The sequence below is a fragment of the Neomonachus schauinslandi genome, chromosome 4 (genome assembly GCF_002201575.2).
Source record: "Neomonachus schauinslandi chromosome 4, ASM220157v2, whole genome shotgun sequence".
Taxonomy (NCBI): Eukaryota; Metazoa; Chordata; class Mammalia; order Carnivora; family Phocidae; genus Neomonachus; species Neomonachus schauinslandi.
Window position 1 is genome coordinate 77,393,017 of NC_058406.1, and position 16,371 is coordinate 77,409,387.

The 16,371-nt window shown below is 43.1% G+C and overlaps 1 protein-coding gene across 2 annotated transcripts in view; it reads right to left on the reverse strand.

Annotated features, from left to right (window-relative positions):
* BCAR3 (BCAR3 adaptor protein, NSP family member) overlaps window positions 1-16,371 on the reverse strand; it is a 110,588-nt gene that overhangs the window by 71,439 nt on the left and 22,778 nt on the right. For both annotated transcript variants that reach the window (XM_021690011.1, XM_021690012.2), the window contains one exon: window positions 3,035-3,074. In XM_021690011.1, the coding sequence (XP_021545686.1) occupies window positions 3,035-3,074 (40 nt within the window). The remainder of the gene's footprint in view (window positions 1-3,034; window positions 3,075-16,371) is intronic.

Consider the following 16,371-nt stretch of genomic DNA (forward strand, 5'->3'; position numbering starts at 1 on the left):
CCCCCCCCCCAGCAGAGGAGCTCCTGGTAGCCTAGCAACCGCAGACCAGACTGGTCCCCTTTCACGCCGAATTAATGCCATTCCTTACAAACTGCACAGGGTGTTAGGAGGACACAGAGTCCAAACTGGACAGAAGTGAATTTTGGATTCATTCTCTACCCAGCTCTCTCCACAATACTGCAGCCCCAGCGCCTCCCACCCCCAGTGCCTCAGTTCCCCCAGGCCCACGGAGGCAAAGCCAGTCCCAGATAGATAGATAGATAGATCCCTCCCTCTCTCCCTCCCTTCCTGGCACTGGGAAAACCAGGTGAGGATGGTTAGAAAGTCTCCCATGGGAAGGAGAAGGCATTTGAAGACAGAGATCCAGAGATCTCCATCAGAGATCAGACTACCCCCATTATGAGGTCCCTAAAAATGTGCTCTTTTGCATCTTGTTTTTTTAGGCTGATAAATCTGACTCTACCAGAAGGGGACCCTACGTGATGTAATGAATTTTACAAAGAATCTCTACTTTTCTACATGCCCAAGAGGCATTAAGTGCACCAAGGGCTTGGAGGGAAGTAACAGCTCAAAGTCAGGGGGCACCAAACTGCATCCCAGTTTGTCTATAACTATCTCACCTCCCTTGATTATTTTCTGTCACCCTCCAAATCACTAGGCACCAGCTGGCACCGATTTACAAGGCCTTCATGACATGGACTCGTCAGCCAGGCTCGAGAGGGCGGCCAAGTCTGAGAAAGGCCAGGATGAACCTGCACTGGCCCAAGAAGCATGACACATGGGTCCATTTAGACCTTGAGGTCAAAGGCCTCCATGAATGTGCTTTCAGAGCTTCAGTGACCATAGAAGCAAACGAAAATACCCCACATTCGCCCAACAAATCCCCAAACCATCCCTCCAAACCAGGGGCAAAATGAGGATAAAATATATATATATATATATGCACATATGCATCCGGGAGCACAGAGAGTTCATTTATAAAGCCCTGACTAGATTGAGACAAGGCTGGGAGCAAAGAGTGACCTTCAGAATACCTCAACAGGACCTTGGAAAGAAGTACCCTCCAGCCACCAAGGGCGGTCCCATCACCTCTCACTGCTGGGGAAGACAAAGACTGCTGAGCAAGACAGACACCACCGAGAACCCCAATATCTCTTCTTACCCAACACAACTCAACTTAGAATGACCGACATTCATGAATGCGACACAACAGCTTAAAGAATACTAAAACAGATCATTCCAGAATCTATGCTTAGCTTTAGAATTCATCACCGGATTATCTTAAAGGCTTGGACAGTGTGAAAGGAAAACCAGGCTACTGGAGTGCGGGAGCCCGCAGCGAGCCCTCAGCGGCAGACAGCCACTTTCGGAAACACGGCATGGGTGGCTTTTAAAGGGCTGCTGTGATTTACACACTGCCTGATGCTAGGGCACATTTTTTATGTCGTGCTCAAGTCAAATCACAGTCTCTGTGAATAGCACCCCCCGAATGCTTTGCAGCGTACAACCTGCATAAAAAGATGCACCCAGAGGCACCTAGACATCATTTATAAAGCTCTCTCGTGATTCTGACATGACAGCCATGCTGGCTTAGGATTGTACATTTGCTGCACTGATAACTACAGCTCAGACACAGACTGGGAATGAGAGGGAGGAAAAAAGAATACCTGCTTCCCTTCCAACAAGCTTTATTATGACTACTTCAAGCCACTAAGTGATTCTACTATAGGTTTCTCCTCTATCATCCATCCTCTGGTCTAAAGAGAGAAAAAATGCCAACAGGCACATGAAAAAACAACAGTCGAAAAACAACACGAAAAAAAAAAAACAACTATCTATCCAAATACTCCCAAACTGTGACACTGCCCTTGGAATAAAGAGGATGGAATGTGGCTCCTGGGACGCAAGCACCTTCAAATTTAACACATGCCATGATTTGTCCTAAAAGTTAAGGACGTATGTTGTCATAAATCCAAGAAACGAAGTGTGATAAATCAGAGTTCTCTTTTCTGTAGTAGGTACCAGATTTCAGTTCTCAAAAATAAAATAAAGCAAACATAAACACCCCCCAAAAATGGGGGTGGTGGTGGTGAAAAGCATCTTTTCTTTCTGCTCAGAAGGAAATCATTGTTTCAGAGTATTGACTATTTAGAGGCACTGAATGGCAGCCCCACTGGAAAGCAGCATATGACCACAGCTCCTGGTCCTAGATGAGCTACTACACAGGACAGTGGCTGTCGGAACGGAAGGCTGACTCAGAAAACCTCAGGGAGCCTGCAGTCCTCCACTGAAGATAAACTCAGGCTCACAATTCATTATCCACTATCCCTAAAAGCCAAAACACTCTGAAAACTGAAAAATTTTAAGTCATTTGGCAGCAAAACAAACCTGACCTCTTTTGGTGGCAAAGCATGAGCTGAGCTACATAAAATCATTTGTAGTCTATTTATCCCACTTTGTGTGAATATTCTTCCATCTCACTGCTAAAATAATGCATTTGAGTCTGGAGTGCTGGCCCAGCTAGACCCCTTTGAGGATGTTATATATGTGTACCATATTACCTTTCAAAAACAATTCTGAATTTTATTTTATTTTTTTTTTTTTTTAAAGATTTTTATTTATTTATTGAGAGAGAGAGCATGAGAGAGAGGAGGGTCAGAGAGAGAAGCAGACCCCCTGCCGAGCAGGGAGCCCGATGCGGGACTCGATCCAGGGACTCCAGGATCATGACCTGAGCCGAAGGCAGTCGCTTAACCAACTGAGCCACCCAGGCGCCCCAATTCTGAATTTTAAAACCCATCTAACCCCCAAGGGTTTCAGATAGGAGGAAAAAGACTGTAGACCTATAATAGGATGACATAAGACCCCTACAAAAGTAACTGAAGGCCTAAGAGAGTCAAATTACCCCCTGGTTGTTCCAGTCTGAGCAGCTTCCTACACAAGCCAGAATGCAGCATTATTTGGCAACACTGTGTTAAATATGGGAAATCTATTACACAGGGTCCTAGTTCCACCTTAAATCCTGGTTTCCTACCTTCACATATTCCAGAGTTGGGTCCAGAAGATGCTGATCCCTGGAAAGAGAAAACATAAGTATGAGAACAATTGGGAACAACGCATTCTTGTGCTGAGTAAAATGTATCCAATATCATGTTCACTCTCTTCATTCAAATTATTAAGATGGGCCCACCTCCCAGGCAATACTCACAGGAGACAGATAAGGAAGTCAGAACACATACAGATCAGGAGGGGGTAGGACACCACCATAATCCGTCTAGAAGCTCCACCTGCTTTCTCATCAGTCAGGCTCCAAACGTTAGACTAGTTCATGTGCTAATTCTAGATTCACTTGAGCAAAAAAATTAGCCTAAAAATCTGAAGCACAGAACAGCAAGGAGGATAGAGGTGGGTGTAAAGCAGGACTGGATGCCCAAATGAGGGATCCTCTGGACCAGACAGCTGTGTTATGTCCTCTTTGACAGAAGAAAACGGAGGCTCACGCAGGCCCAGCGGCTGCCCGAGCTCACCCAGTCGCGGGGGCAAAAGATGGAATCTGTAAACCCAGCTCTCCTCCTAGACCACGTCCTCCTCTTTTTTATAAAAATCACTGCCTTGATTAACCCCCATCCCTGGTGTCAAGCAGAGCAGTTCATCCTCATTTTCTTTGGTGCCCCGGTACTGTTCTCTCCCCCATCTAGTGTCTGCTCGTGTCTGTCATAATATGACGTTGGGATTAACCAGACAATTAAAAGTAAACAGCAGCAGGTGGCTCTAAGGAGGCTGACTTCTCACAGAAACGAAGAGAATCGACTAGGGCAAAGGAGAGGAGCGGGAGACGTGAGAGCGGCCGTTTTCAGTGCTGGCAGAGTTATAGAGAGGTGCCCCCTCAACAGAGGATGTGAAAAGACAGCGAGCTGCCTTGAGAGACTTAAACTTCAAAAACTCAACACATCCCTGCAGAGACGGCATCATTTTGAGAGGACAGAATGGCTCTAAAGCCTGTAAGAATAGTCTTCTCCGTGGAGAGGGTCTTAGTGTATCTACAGAAAGAACGGGTGCCTCACAAGTCCCCCCAACGAGCAGCTTCCTCTGCAAGGGTGGGCTCGACCCCCAGAGATGGCAGCACTTCTCCTCGGGATAAGAGAGGATTCTGGTCACTGCCGGAGCACAAGGAGTCCCAACCCCACGGCTCAGGGATACCACCATCTTGTGGAAATGGATACAACCCCCAAAGCCACGCTTGGCTTGGTGTGACGGTCCATTTAGGGCTGTACACGGAGCCCTGCACGGAGGCAGGCTGTCATCCAAGATGCTCCTCTCCATGTCAGTGGATGAGGTTCTGCAATGAGACCCTAATAGGGACAAAGGATCTGAGAACAGCATAAGCTCACCGTCCCTGGGCGCATTCCCATCAAAGAGGGGTATAAATCAGTCTGTCAAAGCCTTACAACTCTTTGCCTTCAAGTTCGTTTATCAGGCATCTTTTCCCAAAGCACTGGAATCTGTCCTGTGCCTGGTCACCACTTCTGCCACACGCTCTGGACACCGTGTCGATGTCATCAGGCTTTGCATCCGTGGAACCACCGGCAGTGATGAAAAACTCTGTCGGCAGCACTTTAGCTGTGCTCCCTTTCAAGTTCTTGACCCCCTGGTTTTCTACTGAATTAACATTTCGGGCGTATAGCCATCCAGTCTTAGGCTAATCATCTGGCCCCAAGGTCTGGCCCTGGGAGGGTAGGAAGATGTTAGAACCACTGAAAGGCTGTTCTCATCTTCAAATTTCTTTTTATGCACATTTAAAAATGTGCATTATAGGGCGCCTGGGTGGCTTAGTTGGTTGAGTGACTGAGTTCAGCTCAGGTCATGATCCTGGAGTCCCAGGATGGAGTCCCGCATCGGGCTCCCTGCTCAGCGGGGAGTCTGCTTCTCCCTCTGACCCTCCCCCCTCTCATGTGCTCTCTCTCATTCTCTCTCTCAAATAAATAAAATCTTAAAAAGAAAAAATAAAATAAAAATGTGCATTATAGACCTTCATAATCCAAGTATTAATGCATGGATAAACAGGATAGGTATGGGGGGCTGAAATCAGTGGTTCCCAAATGTTTTTTGGTCTCAGGATCTCTTTACGCTCTAAATTACTAAGGACCCCAAAGAGCTTTTGTTCATGTGGGTTATATCTACTGGTTACTGATATTAGAAATTAAACAGAAATTTTCAAATATTAGTATTTTAAAAAGGAACCCATATTTTATATAAAATAATTTTATTACAAATAGTTATTTTTTCTTAATAAAAATTTAGTGAAAAGAGTGACACTGTCTCACATTTTTGCAAATCTTTTTCACATCTGGCTTAGAAGTACAGCTGAATTGTCATATCTACTTCTTTTTTTCTTTTTAAAGATTTTATTTATTTATTTGAGAGAGTGCACATGCATGACCAGAGGGGACAGGCAGAGGGAGACGCAGACTCCCTGCTGAGCAGGGACACAGCCCCTCCCCCCAACACAGGGCTCGATCCCAGGACCCTGAGATCATGACCTGAGCTGAAGGCAGATGCTTAACTGACTGAGCCACCTAGGCGCCCCTCTCATATCTACTTCTGCATTCAGTATGTTATGTCTTGGTTTAGAAAAAAGTCCATCCTCACATAGATATGAAACTGGAAAAGGCCGGGGTATTTCATTAGACTCTTCAGGTAATTATGGCTATTCTTCTTTGATACACACCAAAACTGAACAAGTGGTAATTTCTTAAAGGCCAGTTGTAATGCAGCCTCTTGGACCACGCTTCTTACTCTTTAGCATCTCTCTCCTGCACTCTGATTGGACCTTTTATCCATGTGTGATTCTGTATCCACTGTCCGGGGAAAATACTGGTTCACTGAGTTATGCAGATATTCTAAATTTTGACACATTTCATTATAATATAAAAAAAGAATCACATTTGTCAGTATTGTCGCTGATCTCATCAGAAGTTATTAAACATCGGGAAGTGTCAAGCGCATGGTGGAGGATACAAATTTTCCAAACTTCTAATTTTCACTTGAAAGCTTGAACTTTTTCACTGGCAGCTAACACACTGTCAAATATTTTCCTTGAGCTTCGTTTCATTCAGTTTTGGGAAAGTATTTGCCAAATACCAAGACCATAGAGTCATGGTTTGTCATTTTAATTCTCCTTTTTTAGGTGCTCGAATGTCATTCTTTTAGTAAATTCTTTTTAGAATTTTGTTCAGGATCTGCTCTTCTCACCAGATTTAGCTCTAAAATCCTTTTCCTTTCACCTCTGAAAGCTGAAACGTTCCTTTCTTCCTTTCTCTAGAGATGTACCTAAAAACTCTCTGGGCTAGTTCTCTCAGAACAGAGCCTTCAAGCTCTCTTGGGAAGAGGTGGGATAACCAACAGGGACTAGGCCAGGCGCTGGGCCTGGTGGCTCCTGAAGCAGCGATGGTTGGCACGGTCCTCATGCAGAGACAAGATCTCCTAGAGGCAGGGCAGCCCGTGCTCTCCCATCCAGAGAGCCCAGCACCAAAGAGCCTGGGGTCTTCTCCAAAATGCCCCCCACCTTAGATGAACCTCCTGTATTCCTCTTCTTTTTTTTTGTTTTTAAAGTAGGTTCCATACCCAGTGTGAGGCCAACACAAGGCTTGAACTCATGACCCTGAGATCAAGGCCTGAGCTGAAATCAAGAGTCGGATGCCTAATCGACTGCGCCACCCAGGCGCCCCTCCTGTGTTCCTCTTCGATCCTCTACCACACACTTCTCTGGGCAGAAGAGAAGGAAACTGGGAAGGCTCTGGTGAGAGATAAACCTGAAGTCCCCTTTCGACCCTGCCCCCCAAATGAACTCTGCTAAGGGAGCCTTGTTCATTCTGCTACAAGAGCAGAGAGGAATCCAAATATCCTAAAATTCTAACTCAGGGCTCCCAGGGGTGCCCTAGAGGATCCTCACGTTCTCATCCTTTTTAGACAGGCAAGGAAGGAATACAGGGGAGTGTCTAATAAAACCAAGAGTGTGTTACAAGTCCAGAAACTTTAAAAATCATTGCCCTGAACTAAATTGTGTTTATTTTTAAGAGCTAGCTCCAATTTTTTTTTTCAATTTTTTAAAAAAATTATGTTTAAATGCAGAAATGCTGTGTCTCCTTTCTCAGCCTCCACTTCATCCCAGCTGGCCAAAAGAAGATGTGAGCTAGAAAACAGAGCAGTTGGCCCTGTAGCCCTAGCCTCTAATTTGAAATAGAATATCCAATTATTCATACAAGCCTGTGCACCAAACACTCCTTAAGCCACAGATTTATATTCTCCAACAGAGATCACTAGAAAACAAATAGAGGAACTTGGCAATATAAATGAAAAGTTAAAAAAAAATTTTTTTTTGCTTATGCAAATTATGAATCCCTACCCTTGTGAATCCATGATGTTTTGTGTATCTCCCTTTACAACTGGTGAGGTTGGCCGACAGCCACGGCCCCTCTGTCAGGCATGCTGCCCTACAGCGCATGGTCCACAGACCGCAGGAAAGCGGCAGAATGAAACTGGACCCTCCTGTTATTTTGTTCTTATGTTTATTACGTTTTATAAATTTTTTTTTTTAAGATTTATTTTTTGACAGAGAGAGAGATTGACAGCGAGAGACGGAGAAGCAGGCTTCCTGCAGAGCAGGGAGCCCGATGCGGGGCTCGATCCCAGGACCCTGGGATCATGACCTGAGCCGAAGGCAGATGCTTAACGACTGAGCCACCCAGGCACCCCGGTTTATTACGTTTTAAATAACATCACTGTGTTTACTCCAGTTAAATCAGTCTTTCCAGGGTCCCGCTTTCTTAGGTTCATTCTGAGGGATGTGTAGTTGGGAGTCACAGAAATGATGTATTTACTATTTTAGTTTGTTTCTCATCAGTAACGAGGTTAATAGTGCCTCCCTCTTAAAAGGACACTTGATCTACACGTTTGCTATTTTGAGTTAAGAGGTTCTCCATCTTGAATATACAAGCCAAACTTCACTACCAGATCTTTTCTGAATGCTTGGAATACAGATGAGGAATGAAGTACCCTATGTCTGTCTTAAATTATAGAATATTTTAAATGAATGAGTGATTTGACTTCTTGAAATATTATGGAATAAATTAATGGCTAACAGTGTTGCCAAACAAATGTCCTTCTGGATATAACAAAGAGAAATCATTTGTAATAAGAGGATTCTTTCATGCAATAGAGGGATGTGAGAAACTAGATCCAACTGTTCCAGACTGAGTAGAATAAAGGTTCCCCTTAAACTCCATGCACGCCAGTAATCCACAGAGTGGGCACCCCTCCTTTGTGCCCATGGCATGGTATTTGCATTCTGGTTCATTCTATTGTATATTTATTTATATAAGGTCTCGCCTCAACAAGGTGAGCAACCCAAGAGTAGTGGTGAGTCTACTTCATTCCCAGTATCTCCATAGTTCTTGCATTCATCCCACAAACATCATCAGGCATCTACAACATGCTATGCTGTCAGCCAGACAATGGAAACAGAGGAATCAGGGACAAAGGCTCTGCTCCCGGAGAAGCTGCAGGCAAGTGGGGAAGACAGATCAACAGACCCAGCACAATTCAAGTTGGTGTCAGTGGGAAGGAAACACCATGGAGGGGCCTTTCAGGCAACCTTTGCGCTAAGGTTTGAGGGCTGGGTAGGGACTCACTGGGCGAAGAAGCTGAGAGGGAGGTGGTGATGAGAAATGTCCAGGCAATGGGAGAGGCATGTGCAAACACATGGGGACATGGGACACCGTGGTGCACTTGGGAAACCACAGCATTCAGGAGTAATTCCACTCTGCTTCCATAGTCATTCCACCAACATCTCTCACCAGGACGCCTGCAACACCTTCCCAGCTCCACCATCTCCACAGCAGCCAGCATGATCCTTCCCCAAATCAAAATCCTCTAATAACTCCCATCCGATCAGAACAAAACCGTGGAGTCCTCACCAGAGCCTCCAAGGCCCTGGTTGGCATGGTCCCCACCATCTCTCCAACCTCACCGGGGTAGGCAGAATTCTAAAGCTGTCCCCCCAACAAAAGCCCCATCCTCTGGAGAGTCAACCAAACACCAATCTCAGTCCTGCTGTGAAGGGATTTTGCAGATGTAAGCCTCAAGTCAGCTGATTTCAAGATCTGGCAACTATCCAAGTGGGCCTGCCGTGCAGAGCGAGGGGGCTTGGACATGAAGGAGCCTGTTGGCGGCGCAACGTTACAACACGGCCTGTGACAAGGCCCATGGCACGGAACTTCAGGTGGCCTCTATGTGGGAGCTGCCCCCAGCAGATTTCCAGGAAACAGATCTCAGTCCTACAACCACAAGGAACTGAGTTCTGCCAACAACCTGAATGACTGTGAAAGCAGCTTCTTCCCCAGAGGCTCAGATGGGAGCCCAGCTGCTGACATCTTGAGTTTGAGACCCGTAACCAAGAACCCAGCTGAGCTTTGTGGGACTTCTGTCCTACAGAAACTGTGAGGTAATAAACAGGTGTTAAGGCACCATGTTTCTGGCAATTTGTTACTCAGCAAAAGCATACTAATACACTCATTCCATCCAAGGCCTACTGACTTTTCTTTCTGGTGCTCAAACATGCCAAGCTGGTCACTGCCTCTGTGGCTTGGCATTTACTACTGTTCCTTTGCCTACAACATTCTCCCTGCAGTTCTCAAAGGCTCACTCCCTCACAACATTCAGGTCTCTGCTCAAATAACACCTCCTCAGAGAAGCTTTCCTTAAACACTTACCTAAATAAATAAGCACCACCACTACCCTCTCTGGCCTTATCTGGCTTTATTTTTTCCCATATTATCTGATATTATATGAAATGTTTATTTGCTCATGGTCTTTTTTTCTGGAATATAATCCTGCAAGACTGAGGCTTTCTCTGCTTTATTCACCTTGGTATCCCCTGTGCTCTTCACACAGCAGTTGCCCAGTAACCATTTGCTGAATTCATGAATAAAAGAACAAGTAATGGAAGCACAGGGTTAGGGGAGGCTCAGGAGTGGTGGGGGTTTGGGAGATCAGGGTGAAGAGAGTCAGAGCCAAGCATAAGGGGCTTGGATGCCATGTAAACATGTCTAGACTTAGGAAAGCAATGGGATTTGTTGAAAAATCTTAAGCTGCAGAAGAACCAGAGATTTGTGTTTTAGAAAAATCCCCCTGCACTGGTGTGGAAAACAGATTCGTGGGGGGCAAGACGGAGTCAGGAAGACCAAAGGAGAGGATGCCAGAGAGGCCTAGGTGACAGGGTGAGGCTTGGGCTATAATGATAGAGGGAGCAGGGATGGTGTACAGATTTAGGAGACTTTTCTAAGTGAGAAAAGACAGATGGTGGTAAATGACCGGCTTTGGTGGGTGAAAGGGAAGAGAGAAACAAGGGCACTTGCTGAATTCTTTCTAAGGGAACTAAGTAGATGGTGCCTAGCACATCTCAATATGCTCATTAAGAATGAACTAGCAAAAACCTTTGCTTCAAGCACTATACTACACAAACTTTTAAGACTATCCCGGGATCTGAATTATCTATAAGACTGCTCCATTCCCACCCTTTTTCCATGGTTAGCAGTGCACATATGATTGCTGCCATTCAGCTACTGAATGTCTCAGATAAACTCCCTTCCTTTTCAACTGGTAAGTTACTTTCAGAAGGGTCGTTCACATTTTCCAAATTATGAACATGTAAATCTTTCCCATAAAGTATGAGGAAATATAACAAATATTTAAGGGATCCCCTCACAGGGACAAAAATAGTTAACTCAGGAAGGAAACAGAGAACAACAAAACAAGATAGCTGTGTAGATACCAGCCAAGAATACCTGTTTTACATAATCCTTTGGTCTTCTCCATCAGCCCCACCACCACTGTGAGCAACCAGTGCTTGTTTATGTCTTTTCCATGGGACTATACCCCCCATGAGGGTAGGGGCTACTTCTGTCTTGCTCACCAATGTATACTAAGCCCTTAGAACTGTATTTATCACACAGCAGCCAATTAATAAATAAACAAGGGCAAGAATGGACAAATGAAAATTTAAACCACAAAAAAACCACCTTTGTATATAGTCCAAATAGAGTCTCAGAAAATTAGAAATTTCTATTCTGGGACTCTGATTTGCTTAATACGGGAGACCAGATACTCTGAAAACTAAATGATAAATTACAAATATATTTTCAAGTGCATTGTGGAAGTCACTAGAAAGATAAGTCCTCAAGAAGCACAGACATATAAAAAACAGATACAGAAACAGAGAACAAATCAAGAACACAAAACATGAACAACAAGAGGGTAAAAAGCAAAGCAGGGAGGGTAAGCCCTGGGTCCACAGAAGTCAGCAGCTAACCACGAAGCCATCAGAATGGGACTAAACCACCCTTACAAAAAGAATGTGCAAAAATAAATACATACATAAAAATTAAGAAGGTAGCATGCTCTCTAGCAAGGGGAACCCAAGAAGGAAACCTACTGTCTCCACCAGAAATTCTGATGGGAAAAAATGACAGTAATAAGAGTCTCCCCTAAGAACTTGTAACTGCAGCTCTGCCTTCATGTTGGTTGGGATTCAAATTTATACTACCTGCTTTGACAGAGAATCCAAAACTGAGAAATTAAAGTTTCTGGGTTGGTGGTGCCATTAGTAAGGAAAAAGTAAATACTTTCTGGGGGGAAAACTCTGTCAGCAGACTGCCACTCAGGATATCCACAAATGTGGTCAAACATAAATTTCCTTTCAGAAATAACCACATATACAAGGAAGCAAGCCCCAACCACTGAAGTCAGCAGAAAGAACAATAGACTGAGATCCTCAAAGACTTCAGATACTGGAATATCAGACACAGGCTATAAAATAACAACGTATGATAAAAAAAAAAAAAGACGGAATCAAAAAGTGATCTCAGAATAAACAGGCAATTATGAAAATGTTAAAAACTGATTAAAATATATAGTCTGCTACATAACAGGTTAAACATGACCTAAGAAAATATGACAAATCTATGAAGAAACCATAAACAAATATAAAAAGACACTATACAAAACACAGCACAGAGAGGAAAGGTGATGGGAAATATAAAAGCGATGTAAGAAGGTACAATGAGAAGGCCTAATTACATTTAACCAGAACTCCAGAAGAAGAGAATCAAGAGAGAGAAAAAGCAATCGTCAAAGAAATAATGATGGGAAATCTTCAAAATAAATGAAAGATGCCCATTCTCAGATTCAGGCATCCCAATGCATCCTATGCAGTATCAACAAAAATACATTCTCACCTTGACACACTGCAGCGAAACTACAGACCCTCAAAACCAGAGAGAAGATGATAAAAGCAGCCAAAGGGAGCAAAGGATTAGGTCGGCAGCGGGTCTTCATCAGCCAGAAGGGAAAGAAAGTGAGCTCAAAATTTCCTGCCCAGCGAAACTACCAAGAACAAGGGTGAATAAAGACAATTTTAGATAAAGACAGAGAACACCATTTGGGAAGAATGAAAAGGATACCAGAAGAACAGCTTAAGATTTAAGAGTGAATGATGCACACAGTAACTGGTCAACATGTAGGTGACTCCAAACCAGCACGGATGGTACAGAACAAGACGAATGAGTCATTTGTCGAGTCAAAAAAAAATACCAAGTGCTGGCAAAGAGATGGAGAAATCGGAACCCTTATGCACGGCTGGCGGGAACGGAAGCGGTACAGCTGCTCGGAGCAACAGTATGAGGGCTCCTCACAAAATTCAAAATAGAACTACCATATGATCCAGCAATTCCACTTCTGAGTAGATACCCAAAAGAACTGAAAGCAGGATTTCAAAGAGATATTTGTGCATGTGTGTTCTTAGCAGCATTCTTCACAGAAGCCAAAATGTGGAAGCAACCCAAGCATCCATTGATAGAAGAATGGATAAACAAAAAGTGGTATACATATACAATGGAATATCACTCGGCCTCAAAAAGGAAGGAAACTTTGACACAGGCTACAACGGGACTTTGTGCTAAGTGAAGTAAACCAGTCACAAAAGGACAAACAGTGTACAATTCTATTTATTTATTTAGATTCTATTTCTTTTAGAGAGAGAGAGCACACACACACAAGTAGGGGGAAGAATAGAGGGAGAAGGGCAAGTAGACTCCACAATGAGCACAGAACTGGATGCAGGGCTCGATCTCATGACCCTGAGATCCTGAGCTGAGCTGAAATCAAGACTTGGACGCTTAACTGACTGAGCCACCCAGGTGCCTCTGGACAATTTTAATTACATGAGGTGCCTAGAGTAGTCAAATTCAGAGACAGGAAGAAGAACAGTGGTTGCCAGGGGCTGGGGTGTGGGGAGGAGACAGGGAGTTGTTCCATGGGTACAGAGTTTGTTTTGCAAGATAAAAAGAGTTGGGGAGACTGGCTGCACAACAGTGTGAATGTACTTAATATCATTCATTAACTCATCACTAACTGTGCACTTAAAAATGGCTAAGATGGTAAATTTTGTATTATGTGCATTTTACCACAATTTTTTTTAAAAGACAAACTAATGGGACACCAAAAGTATTGTTTTACTTTATGTTTTATAAAGTAATTGTATTTAAAAAGTGACCACTAAATGAAAAGCAGAGTATTTGAAAAAATACAAAATAAGGCAATTAAAAAAAAAACCCATAGTTTAAAAAAATGTACAGCTAGTACAGACATACAGAGTAAGAGGAAGCTATAAGCCCAAATACTGTGCATCACTAAACACAGTAACTCTTAACTAGAGTAAACTCACAAAGCAGATTTTCAGAAGGCAGAATACAGCACATATAGGTTACAATAAAAGTGGTATTTTGAAGGAAATGTACAACCATAATACTTATTTTTAGGGTAAAAAAAAGACTGAAATTAAGTGTCCAGCTTAAGTTAAAAGAATAAACATAAAATAGAACAGAGATAAGGGAGAGAAATTAAATATAAAACAATGATACAACAGGGGAGCAATAAGTAAAGCCTTGCTCTTTGGAAAGCCTAATAAAACAAACCTCTGACAGATGTCATCTGGGGAGAAAAGAGAGAAAGCACAAAACAATACAGGAACGACAAGAGGGCATAGCCATAGACAGAAGAGAGCCCAGGAAGAGAATCCTACGAACACCTTTATGCATGAACAAATTCCTAGGAAAATACTAAGAGACTCAAAAAGAAACAAATCTGAATAGCCCTATAACCACTTGAAAAACTGAATCAGTAGTTCAACATCTTCCCACAGGCCTCAATGGTTTTACTACCTAGCAAGTTCTGCCAAATGTTGGAATTGTTACTTGAAAATGATATAAATCAGGCGCCTGGGTGGCTCAGATGGTTGGGTGTCTGCCTTCGGCTCAGGTCATGATCCCGGGGTCCTGGGATCGAGCCCCGCATCGGGCTCCCTGCTCCTTGGGGAACCTGCTTCTCTCTCTGCCTCTGCTTCTCCCTCTCATTAAATAAATAAATAAATAAAATCTTAAAAAAAAAAAAAGAAAAGAAAAGAAAAAGAGGATATTTTAACTTCGATCCCCAAAGCAGACAAGGTCAATAAAAAGAAAGTATAAGGTAATCTCGCACATGAATAGATATTTTTTAAAAAAGACCCTAATAAAATATTAAGAAACTAATTCTAACAATGTATAAATATACACCATAATCAAACCAGGTTGATTCCAGGAATATAGGATCAGTTTAATAGTGAAAACCTATTGATACAATTTACCACATTAACATGTTAAAGTAGAAAAATCATTTGAGGCATCTAATTAATGGAAGAAAAAAGTACTTTAAAAAAAAAAATCATCCTTCCAGGATCTTAGCAGGGAAAAAGCTAACTCTTCACAAACAAAATACAGAAGGATTTCCATAACCTGATAAAGGGTATCTACGAAAGCCCTCAGCAAGCATTATTTTTAATGGCAAAGTATTATAATCATTACTAAAATCAAGCCATCAATCAGAAACAAGACAAGGATGTCCATTCTTACTTCTGTGCACCACTTGTCCTGAGGTCCTAGCACGTACAGTTAAATAAGAAATAAAAAGGTATAAGAACCGGAAAAAGGAGAACAAAACTGTCATGATTCACAAATGCTCACTGTCTACTTTAGAACACAAAGAATCCATGTAGACCTTATAAGGAAGTAGAGTAAAGTTCCTGGATATGAAGCACTGTGCAAAAATCTTCTATCTAAAACTTACTGAGGATTGGGGCTAAAAGGCTTGTATGTCTAAGTTGGAGTTCTTGTTCTGTGGGTGTTGACTGATCACAAATGAACTCATTCCTAGAACACCTAACTGAAATGCAAGACAAAGAGATATGTGGGACCAGTAGGTCAAGTCTCTCCGTTTACCCGAAGTAGTGGGGCCAAGGAGGAGAAATCACTGCACCCTCGAGGTCTACTGGTTTACATTCTTAACCAACTCATGACCAGGGCATGCCCCACAATCAGGGAAGGTGAACCCAACAACTGGGACAAAGTTTGCCCTCCATTGGCAACTTGGTGGCTGCAGCCCATTTGCATGTGGATATGGCCTTGGAATCTAGAACCTTCATCTTCCATTCTCCATCACAAAGTACCATCAGCATCTCAGGGTCTTGGCTAGGAAGAAGTGGGGACGGAAGGATTGCAGGAAGGAAGAGTTGGCAATAGGCTTTAAATCTCCTAGGATTCTGTGTCCACTGGACAATATTTCTTACTAGATCATGTTCTTTTAGGTAAAATTAATATGTGGAACAGTCCAGCATTCTCATTTTATATTTTATTGGATGATATCCATGGTGCTAAGCCTTGCCCATCTCACCAGCCTCAACTCCTCGCCTTGCTCCTTACATTCCAGTAAATCTAAATTGTTTAGAATTCCCTAAACCAAGAGGCTTTGAGTCCCCACCATCTTCCTGTTCATTCCCACCTTCTCTGACCACTCTTTCCCCTGACCCCTACACCTCAAAGAATAACATCTCCCCAGAATTCCTTTTTTAATTATAAAACCTTATGACAAATAATTATAATTCAATACAATACATGTACTCCTGTCCATCTCCTTTACTAGACTATGAGCTCACTGAGAACAGGGACTATTATTTTATTTTATTCACCTTTGTATCCCCAGGGCACAGTGGCTTGCTAAGTGTTGGTTTGAATGAATGAATGAACAAGTGTGTGTGTGTGTGCACGTGTGTGTGTGTGTGCATGTGCGTGTTTCCTCTCCACTGTGCAAAAGGCCTAGACCCCAACCCTTCCCTTTGCCACAAATCCCTGGGTTCACCAAGGGAAGAATAACATTGGAGGGAGAAAAGGAACAAGAGGAAACAAGAGAGAAATGTTTTTAACTGATGGGCCTCCACATTAAGGA